The 15,133-nt window shown below is 41.2% G+C and overlaps 1 protein-coding gene across 2 annotated transcripts in view; it reads right to left on the bottom strand.

Moving 5' to 3' along the window:
- Positions 1–5,047: 5,047 nt before the first annotated feature.
- Positions 5,048–15,133, bottom strand: part of BEND4 (BEN domain containing 4) — a 29,581-nt gene continuing 19,495 nt past the window's right edge. The window contains exons 4-5 of one of the 2 annotated variants that reach the window (XM_031588525.2): positions 11,917–12,157; positions 5,048–8,807 (exon numbers count right to left, since the gene is read on the bottom strand). In XM_031588525.2, coding sequence (XP_031444385.1) covers positions 8,590–8,807; positions 11,917–12,157 — 459 coding nt within the window. In that variant the 3' untranslated portion in view covers positions 5,048–8,589. The remainder of the gene's footprint in view (positions 8,808–11,916; positions 12,158–15,133) is intronic. The other variant, XM_090139501.1, reaches the window with a different exon arrangement.

The following is a 15,133-nucleotide window of genomic DNA, read 5'->3' as shown; positions in this document are numbered from 1 at the left end:
CCGACATGCAAGATATACCCTCAGTAACCAGATTTTGTATGTGCCAGGTCTGTCTTGATTGCTAGTTATTTCTTTTCACAGGAATTCCTCCCTTTTAAGGGATTAACTCTCTCAAGGCTCTTGAGAGATGCTGTACCTTAATGTGTGGTGTTCAGATTGCTAATGACTACATCACAAACTCATTTCCCATGCTAGACAACATTATTTCTGGGTGGTGATTCCATTGCCAACCGGGTGGGGTGTGATTAGTTTTCTTTGTTTATTTTGTTATGTTCTGTTTTATTTTTAATGAACCAAATGGCACAAAGTCTGAGCTGGGAAATGACAGACTAAATTTGAGGCCTTTTCTGTTTGAGGTTTTGAGATCCTGGAGTCTGTCTTCTGGGCTGTCTGAATAGCCATGCAAATAGTGTCAGCCACTTGCGAAGAGTGACATCTGTCTTCTGTAATGTAAACTGGAATCCTTAAGTAATCCTTTATTGGCCATTTGTGGCATCTGTTGAAAGGCCATTTGTAAATAACTTGTGTGTTAGATAGTTGGTTACAAGTTGAAGAGGGTCCTTCCAGTTTTATCTTAACAGTTCTGCTCAAGAATCAGTTTAGTCTCTGACTCCTAATGTTTGATGGGGAATTTCAGTAAGAGATCATAGAAAGTAAGCCTCCCCTTCAACCTTTTTACTGATATTGTAGCAAAAATAAAAAGAAAACCTGTAGGTGTACGTTCTAATAAATGTGGACAGTTTGGAAACCTTAGTGAAAGGGAGAAGTTTCAATGAGGCTATGGATTGAGAAGACCAAATCTGTGGTGTTCTGGGGTGCTGCCCCATGGCTGTCAGCAGAGAGATGAGAGCCTAGTGGCCCTCCGCTCATGTAAACAGCTCAGATCCTCAGATCCACAAACAGCTCTGGTATTGAAGGGTCTGAAGATGTGCAGGTGCTGACTGGGAAATCTGATGCAAAAGTATGAGATAGAAAATGGGGTGAAGCCTTTGAGTGGTTCACTGTGTGCATCAGTCATGTGCTGAAGAGGAGCTGCGCAGGGTCATATGGAGCACCTGAGTACCACCAAAATGCTGTTCTGAGGTAAAACATTACTGCAAGAAAACATCCTTTCATCTGCTGTCATTACAAGGTAGCAGAGGAAGGTGTTCACTTTGTAAATATTAAGCAATGGTTAAGTGAGCGTGTTATTTAAAAAACTGCTGCATCAGTTTTGATGGTTTTGTACTAAATCTAACTTAATGTATAAGGAAAGAGAAGGAATGGAGAGAAAAATCTTTCCTTTAAAGCTGGCATTTAAAGAATGAACCCTTTGTAAGGCAGCACAAGTTGGGTACTTGTACTCCAGCTCTGGTGAAGGTTGTCCCTGTCCTCTGTTCTGGCCATCTAAGCATTACGTTCAGAATGTGCAGATATCTCCATGCCAAATTCCATTTCCAAATTCTTAGTGAACTTAGTCACAATAAAGGTAGGGGTTTTTGTTGCTGGCTTTTTTTGGTTGTTTGTTTTTTCCCCACTTAGCAGTATGGTGGTGTCCTACCCTGCTCCTGCAGATATGTAAAGGGCCAATAGAGGAGGTGGTGCTTACCTCTCCCTATTTGTTCCTTTCAGATTTCTGAGTTGACAAGCAATTTGCAATCTGAGCACTTAGCAAGGGACATTGCTGCTGCTTTTAGCTAGGCTTATGTGATGCCAGTGGACCTTGACCCATTCTGCTCCTCAAATTCATTACTTTAAAAAATTAATCCTAAAAGTCTCCTGGAACTGTCTTCCTGATGCTGTGGATGGGAAAGCAAAGCTACCTTGGATGTTTCCTTGGCTTTCCTTTTTTTCATCAGATTATGTTAAAACTGCTTGTTAATCTGCTTTTGGTTTTTAAACTATCCTTCAGGAAAAAAAATCCCTCTATCCATCAGTTCGATAAATAGCCAACAGTTGTTGGCTCTTTCAGTTTCACATTCTTTTTTGCAAGAACACTTTTTAGTTTCTCACTAATGTTACTACAAGGCATTTTTGCAAGGTTTAATTAGACCTTTTCTGCTGTGTTTCTGACCCTGTTCCAAATGGAAACTAAATTTAATATTAACTTTTCTAATGGGAGTCATTAGCAAATCTGTTTCCTTCTGTTTTTCTACAGACTGCAGTGATAGTAGTGATTGTGTCTGCTAGATGAGTGAGGGGAATTAAAGTGTTTAAGAACAAAAGACTTCTAAAATTTTTTTTTCCCAACGTTGATATGTCATCTTTTTAAAAATCGTGACTCAGATAATTAATCTGTTTTATTTTCTCTCTCTTTTCTTTAACTCAATACATCTGCAGTAAAGCCTCATTGCAGCCTTCCAGTAACTGAAGGAAGCCCACAAAAAGGAGGGGAGTCAACTCTTTACAAGGGTAGATAATGTCTGGACAAGGGGAAATGGTTTTAAGTTGAAGTAGGGAAGATTTAGGCTGGATATCAGGGGGAAGTTCTTTACCAAGAGTGTGGTGAGGTGCTGGAACAGGCTGTCCAGAGAGGTTGTGGATGCCCCACCCCTGGAAATGTTCAAGGCCAGGTTGGATGGGGCCCTGGGCAGCCTGATTTAGTATTAGATATGGAAGTTGGTGGCCCTTCCTGCAGCACGGGGGTTGGAGTTGATGATACTTGAGGTCCCTTCCAACCCAATCTATTCTGTGATTCTATGAAAGCTGCTTTTATGTGCTTCGGATTTTGGTGAGTCTCTGTAGGAGAGGTTTTATGTTCCCTGAGCAGAGCACAGAGATCTGTTGAATGCTCCATGGGACTTTGTTCAGCAAGAGGGAGGGTTTCTCCATGGAGAGCTTTTTGTAGTTTAAAGCCATTCCCCCTTTTCCTAACATCTCAGTCTGTGTTAAGGGTCAATCCTTCTCCCGTTCATAAGCTCCTTTCAAGTACAGGAAGGTTGCAGTGAGGTATCCTAGAATCACCTCCACACAGAACAAGTTCAGCTCAGACTTTCTTTACAGGCGCGGTGTTGCTGCCTCAGATCATCCTCATGACCCTGCTCTAGATCCTCTCCAACATCTATACGTCCTTGTGCTCACTGTTTGGTAAGAGGCCTGGTTTTGTGTTCTGCGTACACTGCAACTACTCAAAGGCAGGTTTGTTATCTTCTTCAAGGACTTTTCTGTTGTGCCTATCACTGTGGCCGAGTTCTTCAATATCATGCATCTTCACAAAACCTCCATGAAGGAAGAGGCAAAACTATCCTGGTGTCCTAATTCTGGGTGCACTGGGCTGAAGATTAAAACATGCTGTGCTCCCTTGTGACGAATGTTGCAGCCTCCTCTGTGTGGTTAAAGAAACTGATCGTGTTGGCTTTGCCCACAGCCGGGTGCTCCATGGCCAACATCAGCCTGCAGGGCTTCCAGGAGGCTTTCTGGTGAGTTACAGCCTGTGCTTACCTGGGGGCAAGCTGCCCAATTTGTGAAGCGCTGGACTGGTTCCCAAGCACCTGCTGGGAGCTGTCAGAACCTACCTGTTCCTCTCCTCCACGACCTTGTCCTCACTCACTGTGCATCTCCTTGCATTTCAGGGGAGAGTCAGATTGGGTGTTAGGAAAATTTCTTCACCAGAGGGCGGTGGGCATGGAACAGACTCCTCAGGGTGGTGGGCACGGCCCCAAGCTGCCAGAGTTCAGGGAGCTTTTGGATAGCACTCTCAGCTGTGTGATCTGATTTGTGGGTGGTGCTGTATGGAGCTGGGAGAAGGACTCAGTGATCTTTGTGGTTCCTCTCCAACTTGGAATGTTGTGTGATGCTCTGCCATGCTCTGGGGCTCTGCCTTTAGCAGCTGAGGGTGGCTTCTGAGGTGAATGACATATGTCTCCAGTGCAGAAGACATCAATGGGCCACAGAGGGCATCTGGCTGTGAAACCACAGGTTCCTGACTGACCGAATTCCTGGAGGCTGGCTTTGGAGTCGTCAATGTAAGATTTTTATACTGTAAATTTTATACAAATAGCTTTGTTAGTGGTGTAAAACCTACATTCCTTCATCCCCCCAAGATATAAGAGCTGACTATTGACCTCAGCAGGTTCTGTTTAGGGTTATCCACATACTTAAGCAATGATATGAATGCCAGCATGCTTCTCTGCATGGAGCAGCCATTTAGCAGAGAAGAAGCATGACTTACCTGGTGCCATGCTGCTCTTTTAATGGGTGTTCAGCATGAGAGTGCTACAAAGCTGTAGTACTGAATCAGGCTCTGTCACCTTCTGCCAGTTCCACTTCAACTGTGTCCAAGCACACATTACTACATTTATCAGAATCTCCAGAAATGGTTTCTTCTCTGGAGATATTCTAGACCCACCTGCATGCTTTCCTGTGTGACCTACTGTAGGGGACCTGCTTTAGCAGGAGGTTGGGCTGGGGAATCTCCAGAGGTCCATTCTGCTCCCTATGATTCTGAGATTTGTACTGCAGCTTCCCTAACCAAAAAATAAAAGAAGCTGAAGTCCTACTGCTGAGACAACAGCAACTCAGAGGGTTAAACTCCTGCAGACTAACAGGCACCTAAAAGGATGGGGATTTTGTGATGACAGCATCTGGCACCTTCTCTAGGAGGCAGCAGTGTGTGTCCAGGCCTGTCCTGCTTGGCTGTGTGCTGCTGCAGAGAACACAACTCCCAGAGCAATATTTCTGCTTCTACTGGGAGCCAGGATTTCCTAAAGCACATAAGAGGAGATGGTCAGCCAGCACTGAATTTTGGATTAAAATGGGATTTAAACTTCACTGCCTGAAAACCCAAGTCTTAAGACTGCAGTTGGGCACCTTCTCTGAGCACTTTATCTAACCAGTGCATCAATATATAAACATTGTCATATTTTGAGGCAAAAATGATTTATTTTATATTCATACTTGAATTCTTCATAATCTTTCCCTGTGTTTGCCAGCACTTTGTACCAAACACGCGTTCAATGAAAAAGGCAGTGTTTGAACCTTTTGTACGAATCTAAACCTAAAATGCATTTGTATTTAGAACCAATGGTGGCCGCTGTCATTGTGGTGTGTACAGAGGGAGACAGAAAAGTTAACCAGAGACCAACTTTTATTGTGCATTGTTATGCAACAGAACAAATGGAACTGGAGGTATGTAGTAATAAAACCAATATTCAAATTAGGATTAACACCTGAAATAGTAAACTGCAGGTAACAAATGTCTTTATAATTAAAAAATATTGACTGTTTAAAAAATTCTCTAAATTTTTTATATTTTTTAAAAGAAATGTGTGTTGCCACATAGAAAACAATTCACACATCCTATAGAAAGTGTCACAAAAACCTTACTAGTCTATATTACACTATGCACTTTTTTTGTACAATATCTGGTAAAGGTCTATCCCTAACCTGTACTTACTCTACACAGTACAATCATCGTTAGAAAGTATTCATAGAATTAACTACACCATAACAATAAAAATATCAGGATTAATGATTTTTTAATCACAGTTTCTCCACAAATATTTGTTATAGAAAATATAGCGAAGGCATGTTGGCACAGATGGGCGTGCGGTACTGCTACACAAAGTTTGAGAGAAGGCAGATACATAAATGACAGTAAGATTAAAGAGCACGGAGGGATAAGACAAGGATCTATCCTCCTGGGACGTGTGGGAGTGACATGACGGATAGCAGCCTCCTGCTGCCAGCCTGCCGCGAGCAGCCAGCACAGAAGGGATGTGCTGGTGTGCAAAGCACGGCGTGTCAGTCCTGGTGTCTCGCTGTGCGAGGGCTTACAGCTATCTGTTATTTCAGGTTCCAGAGCGTAATACCTAACGTCTTGCGGCTACATCGATGCTTTGATGTGTGTAAATTCGTAATGCCTTGTGACTCAGGTAATTGGAGCGAGTGGCGGTGGAGGGTTTTTTTAAATGAGATGTGGTGGGTCAGGAGTCAAGTGGCCACAACAGCAGTTAAAACAAGGGAGATGCTGTTGTTGCTTGCTGTTGTTATTTTAAAAACAAGACTAAACCCAAAAAGAAATGAGCTCCCTTCTTCTGATGCCTGTCTGTGGCTGCTAGTCATGTACTGGTGATTGCACGCAAGCGGCTGAAGGAAAGATTTTGCTCATAAATGAAAGGTCCAAACCTGCAAAGCCATTTCCAGCGCTTAAGTGGCTTTTGGGACAAAACTATACATTTGGTTATTTTGCACAGTATGAGAGCGCAGGACTGAGTGGTACCAGGACACTGGCTAAGCTTTTTACACTAAAAGTAAAGCTAGACTTACAAGATATTCCAGGAGAATCTTCAGGCTACTAAGTGAGAGAGGTCTGTCCAGTCCAGTAATTCTGTCCTGAGACTGTTAAAAATGAAGCATCTGTATTGTTAATCTCATATGTTTAAACATTTGAAAGGAACTGTCACAATGTTTACAAAAATACAGCATGATACATATCGCTGTGGACAAATTTACAGTATAATGCTGACTCGCACGCTCTGACAAGTTTTACCAAGTAGTTCTGGCAAGTGTCACCACATAGAACATACACCAGCAAGACTTACACCATCTGAGCAATGTAACATCTTCTATAATAGTTCTCTTAAAAAATGTGTGTAAGTTCAACACAGAAAAGCTACTATAGGATATCTGTACTGTGAGTTTCTATACACCAAGTTTCTCCCCCTCAGCCACAGCACCTCAATGACTGGTCCAAGCAAGTCACCTCTGCCTGCCATGAGAGATGCTGTCCCAAAACCCCTTGGCCTGATAAGGTGCAGTGTGACTGAACTGCTGTTAATGTTAGAAAATAAATTGGTTTGTCTGCGTCAGATGAGTGCCTACCAGTCCCCTTTTAAGAAGTACCAAAATTAAAATGAGTCAAGAGGTATTGGACATTTAAAGGCCTAAAGCGTTTCCTGGCTGAGCAGGGTGCACAACGAAGCTTGCAGGCTGCTCACAACAGCAGGTGGCCAACGAGGAGGCCAATGCCAGGACAAAATGGTGGTGTGGGTGAGCTGCCACTTGTGGAAGTGCCCCAGGCTCTTGTCTCCAGCTAGGCTGGGGCTATGGCTGCACTGCACTGCACTGCAGAGGGCCCTTCCAGGCTCTTAAGGGAATGGGCTGTGTGTTTCCTGCCCTGCCCAGTGCATGGGTGAAGGTTGGGAAAGAGAGGAGAAGGGTGGGAATTAGTAGCTTCTCCAATAGTTTGAGCAAAGTGGGTGGGAAAGCTGGGCAGCATGAGACACACGTTCAGGAGAATAAACACTGATGAGGTAGCACTAAAGTTGATCAAAATTTGGATTTTCTTTCCAAAATCCAGTTCCCCATCCCCATCTGTTGGGAAACATCATCCCAAGGAGGCTGGGCCAGGCACTGACCAACACCAGCAGCAGCCTGGGCAACTGACCAGGGTATAGAGATGGAAACACCCTGATGCTGAAAGGAAGGGACTGTTTCTTTGGCATTACGTATTTCTGGAGTGCATCAATTTAGAGGGACGTGGGACTCCTAAGCCTCTGAAATTAAACATTTGAAAAGGACAGATTGTTTTTCCTTTACATCAGCATCTGTTTTCCATATTGTACTCTGCTGTAAATTGGCTTCTCTTCTAGAAAACATCCTTCTTTACAGCTCTTAGTCTGGATTCCAGGCTTACTTCTCTTACAAAGAAATGCTGAATTAGGTTTTTCTAACTCAGCTCCTCCCTGAATGCACCACTGAACAGCTGACTGTTGAGACCATCACACTGCCTCATCTATTTTGAGGACTGGATACAAAACACAAAGTAAAAACAAGAAAAGAAAATTAAAATCTAAATCTCTAAAGCTACACAACATAGCTGCAGAATAGCAACAGACAAAGCAAAACCTGTCTTCTGAATTAGCAATTTATTTTTTGCAATCTTTTTTTTTTTTTCCGATGAAAAATGTCATGGTCAAGTCTAATTCCCTAGAAATCTAGATAAATATAGTCTCTACCTGACACACAAAGAAATTTTTATCTATTAGAAGTGCCTGTTATTGTTCTGGGCCTTTGAAGGAGTCTGTGGTTGACGACTAGTGCTGTTTGATGCAAGACGCTTAATTTCCTGGCATAGTTGGCTAAAGGCTGTCCCTGCATTTTCCATCTTGCACGGTATTTTAAGGTAGCATTTGTAATTATGCTACTTTTTGTTATGCAATGAGTGACCACTTCTTTTATTGTCACAAGCAAGGAGATGTGTTCTTTCATCTCCTTCTCAGGAAAAGCAAATAGTATCTGGCTGTTATGTCTGAAGGTCCAGAACTGGGCCTGTTAGAAATACGCAAATAAAATGGCAGCTTTTGTTTCTTTTGAAATTTCTGCAATTTTTAAGTGATCTTTTCTCTAGAACTAGACGAAGCAAACTGCAGTTTCCCCTTGGGGTGCTACAAAGGGTTTGCAAATAATAGGCACTGAGAAATCCCATAGGGCAGATTTTGAAATGGATTTTTTGTAAATGATATGATAGAACGGAGAAGCTGAAATGTACGCAGTATGTGTTCAAACATGCTTTGGACTCTTACATGACTTCACGGTAAGTATGTTTAACAAATAGTCTCTTCTAAATTAACTGCTTGCTACTGTTGTGTAAGTTTTCTCTCACTGCTGTCAATCACCAGATCCATCTTGCATACCTCTATTGAAGACTTCGTCCTGTGACCCCGGATGGTCAGTCCCTTCGTAATATGAGTTCCCATTGTGAAGGAAAGTCCCCACTGCTCGTCCCTGACGAGCGTGTCCTACTGCGTCACTGAAGACCTTGTTGATTTGCTCTTCAGATGGCATCCACCAGTCAGGGTTGGAGGTACAATGCATTCTAATGAACTCTGCAGGAAAACAGGTAAGAATACAAAAAACAGCTTGTCTTGGCAGCACCTGCTATCGCCCAGACACCAAAAGCCCATGGGAAATAAGAAACAGGGCATCACTGTTCTACTTAAGCAGAAGTAAAGCCTTATGGAAATGCCATGATAATGCCAACTGGACCTACTGTACTTCTCTACAAGTGTGCTCCTCCACATGCATGTCTGCTCTTCTATCTGATGGGACCTGAAGATAAAATTCCTTCTTGTAGAAAGAAAAATAATTAATTCTAAGTGACATTTATGATTCAGCATCTGCAATACATGTAAAAGTTAGAAGTTAAAACTGGGATGCGTTTCGCTTGAAGCTTGTTGAGTGTGTGTGTGGTTACTTTCAAGGACCTTCATCATCTCCCTCTGCTGGCTGCTGGAACACCAGCAGGCTGCAGCAGCATGCTACCAGCTCTAAAATGTGACTACTGGCATTTCAGTTCGGTGCTACTTTCTCCTTGGAGTTTCTTTCCTTTTAAGTCCTGCTCTTTTCATCTTTTGGAATCTGACATTTGTTTTTTGGAGACTACACTGGCCTTAGAAATAGCTAAATGAGATGAAAGGGCTAAACTGGGGAGCCATGCAATAGCTATCAATGTGTGGGAAAGTGAATTGTACTGCCTGTAACTTGGCCATTTAAGTTGCTGCTGCTTCTATAGACAGCTGTTTGTGTGTGGTGATTAGCTTTTAAAATTTCCTTCCAGATTCTTTGATGTGCAATAACTACACTTGCAGAAGGTGCCTCACCAATTCTGGAATTGTAACTGCTAGACAGATCTCCAATAGGTGTTATTTGGACTTTGAAACAGCTAAGTCCAATTTCAAATGTGAGGGAGCCACATTAGATGTATTGGATATATTGTATCTTATAAGGAAACACAGCTTCTTATTTATTCTGTAACATTAGTTATTCCCTCGTGCAGTGCTGTGTCTCTTAGGATATTTTTAAATTCCATTTTCTCCTGTTGACAAGCCAACAGCGCACAGTAACTGGAGTAAGGTAACTTCATTACTGTCACAACATCTTGAGACCAGGTAATGCTGTGCTCCTACATGAGTTGCCGTGCCTGCAAGATATCTCATCTGTTGGACAATTAGGATGTGATTTTTGCATAGCTCTTCCAGCAGTGTGTCTGCAGAAGTGATAGCTATCTAGGATTTAAGTTCACTTCCCTGAAAATTGACACAGCCAACAGTAATTCCTAGTTATGTTCACATGAGGCTTCACAAACATATTCCTTTTCTCAAAGAAGTAGTCACTATGTAAAGGATTAGTCTGATAACTCAGGCATGCTGGGCTGCTGGAAAGCTGGTTCCAGACAATGGGCAGTTGTAGGAATACACTGAAAACGTCTACAGATGTTTAATCTACTCTGAGTACAGAGAGTAGCAGTTTGCTCTTCTGGCAGTGGTGTGATATACTGGAAATCAGTCAGACACGTGTTGCCTGGGCTTGCAAATGGGTAGGAGCCCATAGCTAACTCTTGGCACTGTGGAATGTCATAATGTTCCCACCCACGCAAGAAAGCCCAAAGGGACAACTGTCTATTTAACTTTCTTAACTACACTGAACATTTTGACTTCCTGTTCAAGCTTCTGAAAATTAAGGCAACTGGCCTTTCTCTTTCTCCCAGAGAATGCATCCACATTCAGTCAGCTTAGTGCCCAAAGAGGCAATTAGCCATACACGTAAATTCATCTACTGGTGGAATTACTGTTAGTTCTAGTGGGAAGAAGCAAGGGAGAAAGAAGAAGAAAAGGGCATTAGCTCTCTGTGCACAAATCGTTAGATGAAATGTAAATCCATTTACTATTCAGCCGTTCAGCCTTCAGTTTCTGGGAGAACTTCTGAGACCCTGAATCCAGCTTCAAACTCCATTGTGGCATGCTGTGCAATGGCCTTGCCCTTCTACTGAGCACTCAAGGAGTGTAAGTACTGACAGAGTATCATGTAACAGGTTTCTTCATAGTATAAGAACATCTTTGCTTAATTTGGCTGTGTATAAAAACTGAGTTCTTTACCTGGTTACATCAATACGCTACAACTACATTTATGATTTGCTTGGCCTTGCTTGGGATTGCTGTTACATGACTAAAAGACATTACTGTCAGCTGCTGAAAATTTATCCATTTACACTGCATTGATGAGTAAAACATACCTGAAGTCAGCTCAATCTAAATTTAAGGCATGTGCTCATAGAACACTATAAGTCTAAATAAGTCTAATAACACTAAAGTTCATTAAATAAATGATAAGCAGATGCATTTAAGAAATGCAGGCACTTATATGACAAAAATATTTTTTTTAAAGCAGAATATTATAAGGTCCTGCTTTGTATATTTCATTATAAAGCACAGTAACAGGTCTTAAAATTTCAGGAAACCCAAGTACGAAATGCCACAACAGAAAATTCTTCTAAATCTAGTTTCTTTTTCTGTACTGTCCAACGTCATCAATGTTGTTGTAAAATGCTTGCAAAACTCTCCTTCTTTTTGAGGTCAGTTGTGGGGGTTCCGTAACTTTCACAGTATTTTAAAGAAGTTAAATCCTTGACAATGCATTTGTGCATACCTGTATTTATCTATCTAACCTGCGGATGTTCTTGGCCCTACTAAAAGTCCAAACTTATTCTGAATCTTGTAAGATTTTGACTCAAAGGCCATTCACTGACTTTGAGCACCATTTGCTAAGCATGTTTGACTAAAAATATTCCTTTGGTTAACTTTATTGTGTATCAGCAAGAATACCCTGTTGTTTTACTATAAAGGACTGTCTGATGTTCCTTTGCTGTTCCACATACACTGGTGTCATGCACTCATTGACCTATCTCCTCCCTTAGGTAAGCAGCTCTGCTTTTTCTCCCATTCAAATATCTATACACATAAATATAATACATACATATTAATACACATATGTATGTATTTAAAAAAAAAGGGGGGGGGAGGGTTTCTGGCTGCTTGTCACTTCTCTCTGAAACCCATTCTAGATGTGCAACTGTCAGCCAAAAGCTTCTACTGAGCCAGAGCCAATGCGGTGAAATGAGATCACATATGGTGGACACTGAGCGAAAGGATGCAGTACCTCTGAGACATGTTACTTTTACTGGATCCAGAGGACGTCTTTCAGGACCTGTCTCTCCTGACTGCACTGACCTTTTCCTTTTCCCAAGGCCGCATGAGTACTTAAGCTCATCGGTAGTGAAAACAAATCTGATGAGATATCGAAGGAGCCGCCGTCCATCTTTCTTTGATGAATTTACAGCCTCATCCCACTGTTTACTAGTGATGTAGACAGGGTAGTTGTTCAGCAACTGCTTGCTCCCCTGAAAAAAGGAAATATTTCCACTGCTTATTTTACAAGGCAAATAACTACTGTCAGCTGCAATAAAAATACATGCTTCTTAAACAGCTGGGATACCACAGGGAAACACACACTGAGGTGAACACATCATTGCTCTTACTGAGTACCTTTTCAATTATATTTCCATTTTTTATAACTGCAAGTTGGCAAGGTGAAAGGAACACGTTTAAGAGATGGCTACTGATAATTTGCACTTCAGCAAGTAGGTCAAAAAGTGCTGAGAACCAGTGACTGGATTATATATTTAAATATAACCTTTCTTCTTAATCTGTTAAAATGCATAGAAAGGGTCTTTGAAGAGCGTGATCAAATGAAACACTTCACAGCAGCCAGCAGTTTTCTTCAGAGATAGCTCTTTTGGTCTATTTTTATAATAAACTTATTGCTTCTGTAGTGCACACCTGAAACCTGACAGCAGTTACATTACTGCGAAAAAACATAAAGAAAATAAATAAAGCAACTATGAAAACTAAAAGCTTCATTACTATTAATGAATGCCATATTAACTCAAATTACAGCTTTACAGGAATGCCACCATGTCAGCTGGAAAGAAATTTTGCTTTTAACCTTCGTAATTTGTATGCTTTAATATTCCAACATTAAATGATTGCTGAGGGACTAATTATGGGGATTCTTGCAATCCACACCCATTATAAACCCTCTTGAGTCAATTGTACCTCAGTTGTGTTACTTTCATTCTTGCCTCCTATAAAATGCTACACTTTGCGATTAGTCAATTAATATTTGATGATACTGTTAATAGACTAAATCAATAAGGAGATAAACCGTGCAAATAACCCAACACCATGCCCTCCTGGACACCTGTACTGTGATGCCTGCAATAAAAACACTTTAATAAAGTGTTTCTTACACTTGTATGCTACACTTGTGGTCAACTGCTGCAAACTTACCCTCCCTGCTTTCACATCTTTGATATCTGAAAAGTCTTTTAAGAACTGCACTTGTCTCTTTTTATATGGTTATAAAAGCACGCTGGGGCAGCTTGGGAGCCTCTTTGAAGCTTTTCCTTGAGATTTGCTTTTAATTTTTTGATAGTTTGATAAGTAAGCACAAGGCTGAAAGCAGTGAAGGCTGTGAAGAGGGGTCACTGAAGAGTCTTTTGGTACAACTTAAAACTTTGTCACCACACCACCAGCGTGTGGAAAACTGCTAGGAGCATCATCTACCTGATGGCATGGCACCTATTTGCCTCACTGCAGACCCTCACTGCAGACCTAATTGGCTTTGTGCAAACCACTGCAAAGACAGCCCTTGGCAAATCCAAAACTCAGCAATGGAAGCCAAAACATAAAGGAGAAGATGGGCCTTGTTGCTCTGATGGCCAAATATCCCAATGCAGTTGGAGACAACAGTAATATTTCCTCGGATTGTTCTCTCAGATGTAAGGCACATCTAACCCTAATGTTGGCACTTTTTTTTTTCCAGCAGCTTGCTTCACATCCCTTTTATATATTCCATAGATCCCTGAAACCTCTTTTTTTTTCCTATTAAGATAAAACACAACGAAGCAAGAACCTTTCTTACTGATACTTGTGCAGCTGACTCTGGGTACTGCCTTGCTTTTAGGGAAGCCAAGCAGGAGCAGTGCAATGCCAGTCCTTGCACAGCCTTATGCTCCAGGCTCACTCACATACATGTATTAGGGATGGATGCTCATGGGTGGCTTTGTTAAGCAGCAAGTTATCCTAAAAGCCACCTTTCTGTTTAAATGTATTGCTCTAATGGAAATGTGGGTTTTTAAATCTAGTGCAGGAAGGCCTTACATCTAAATTTCATGAGAGCTCCCCTTACTATTAACTGTGGAGAAGGTAATAAATTTTGCGTAATTTCCTCAGCCCAAATTTTATTATACTTCTCTCTTATTCCCACTGAAATTCAGGATATTTTTCCTTGTTCTTCACCAAAGGCATGATACAGTGTTATGATATTCTGTTGAACAATTACTGTGTTCCTGCTACACATACACTTTCATTACTTGCTGCCACAGTAAGGCACTTCTGGGCAAAATATTCGTAGTAAGTATATGATGCAGTTTGATGCGTCCAGCAGTCATTAAACTAAAACAAACAGAAAACCTTCCAGAAATGAAATAAGCAGATCCTGAAGGATGAACTAACGTACAAATGTGTTCATGCTTGTATTTGTACATGATTAAACTTATGAATAAAAGATTAGCATCTAAGTGTTTAATTGAATAAAAAATTCTGTCACATCATGACAAGTGATTCCACGTGGGCATTACAGAATGGCCCCATTTTTACAGTGCTGGAAAAATGTAGTTAAACAGAAGAGCATTAAAAAAGGAAAATGAAACACTGGAATATATTGGAGTGATAACATCCAATGATATATAAATATAAATATATACATATCACAATTTGCACAGAATAAACCTGAAGAGAGAAGCAATCTGCTGCAAAATCTGAACTGCTGCAAAGCATCTTCAGCAAAACTGTGCTCAACTGGACTCTGTGAGACTTGCACGACATATAATTTATATGAGGAGCAGTAGGAGGTCAAACTAGACCTACGTCTTCCCTCCTGTGATTTTGCTTGCGTGACTGACGTGTAGTGACATGTATGGACTATATATATGTAAGCATGCATAGAACGATCCCAAAATACAGACACTTTTTACATGTCTGAAAAGAAACACACTGGAACAAAATTAAAAACACTAGAGTTGATACCCATGTCTATAGGTTTACTTTCTAGAGAAAGAGAAGACATCAATTCCCTGCTTTTTCAATGAAAAGCTTTTAAAAGGAATATAATTACAAAAATCCCCAAACTCTGCATAAGAACAAAATAGCCAATATGTGTAACATTTTGTTTGGGATCCCTTCTGAAAAGAAAGGGTGCTCCGAAGACCTTCTGAAGTCATACAGTGGCTCTGGTGGCTAAACGAAGGAAGTAA

Source organism: Phasianus colchicus, chromosome 4, assembly GCF_987193195.1.
Source record: "Phasianus colchicus chromosome 4, bPhaCol1.hap1.1, whole genome shotgun sequence".
NCBI lineage: Eukaryota > Metazoa > Chordata > Aves > Galliformes > Phasianidae > Phasianus > Phasianus colchicus.
This window is presented reverse-complemented; position numbering and strand designations above follow the sequence as displayed.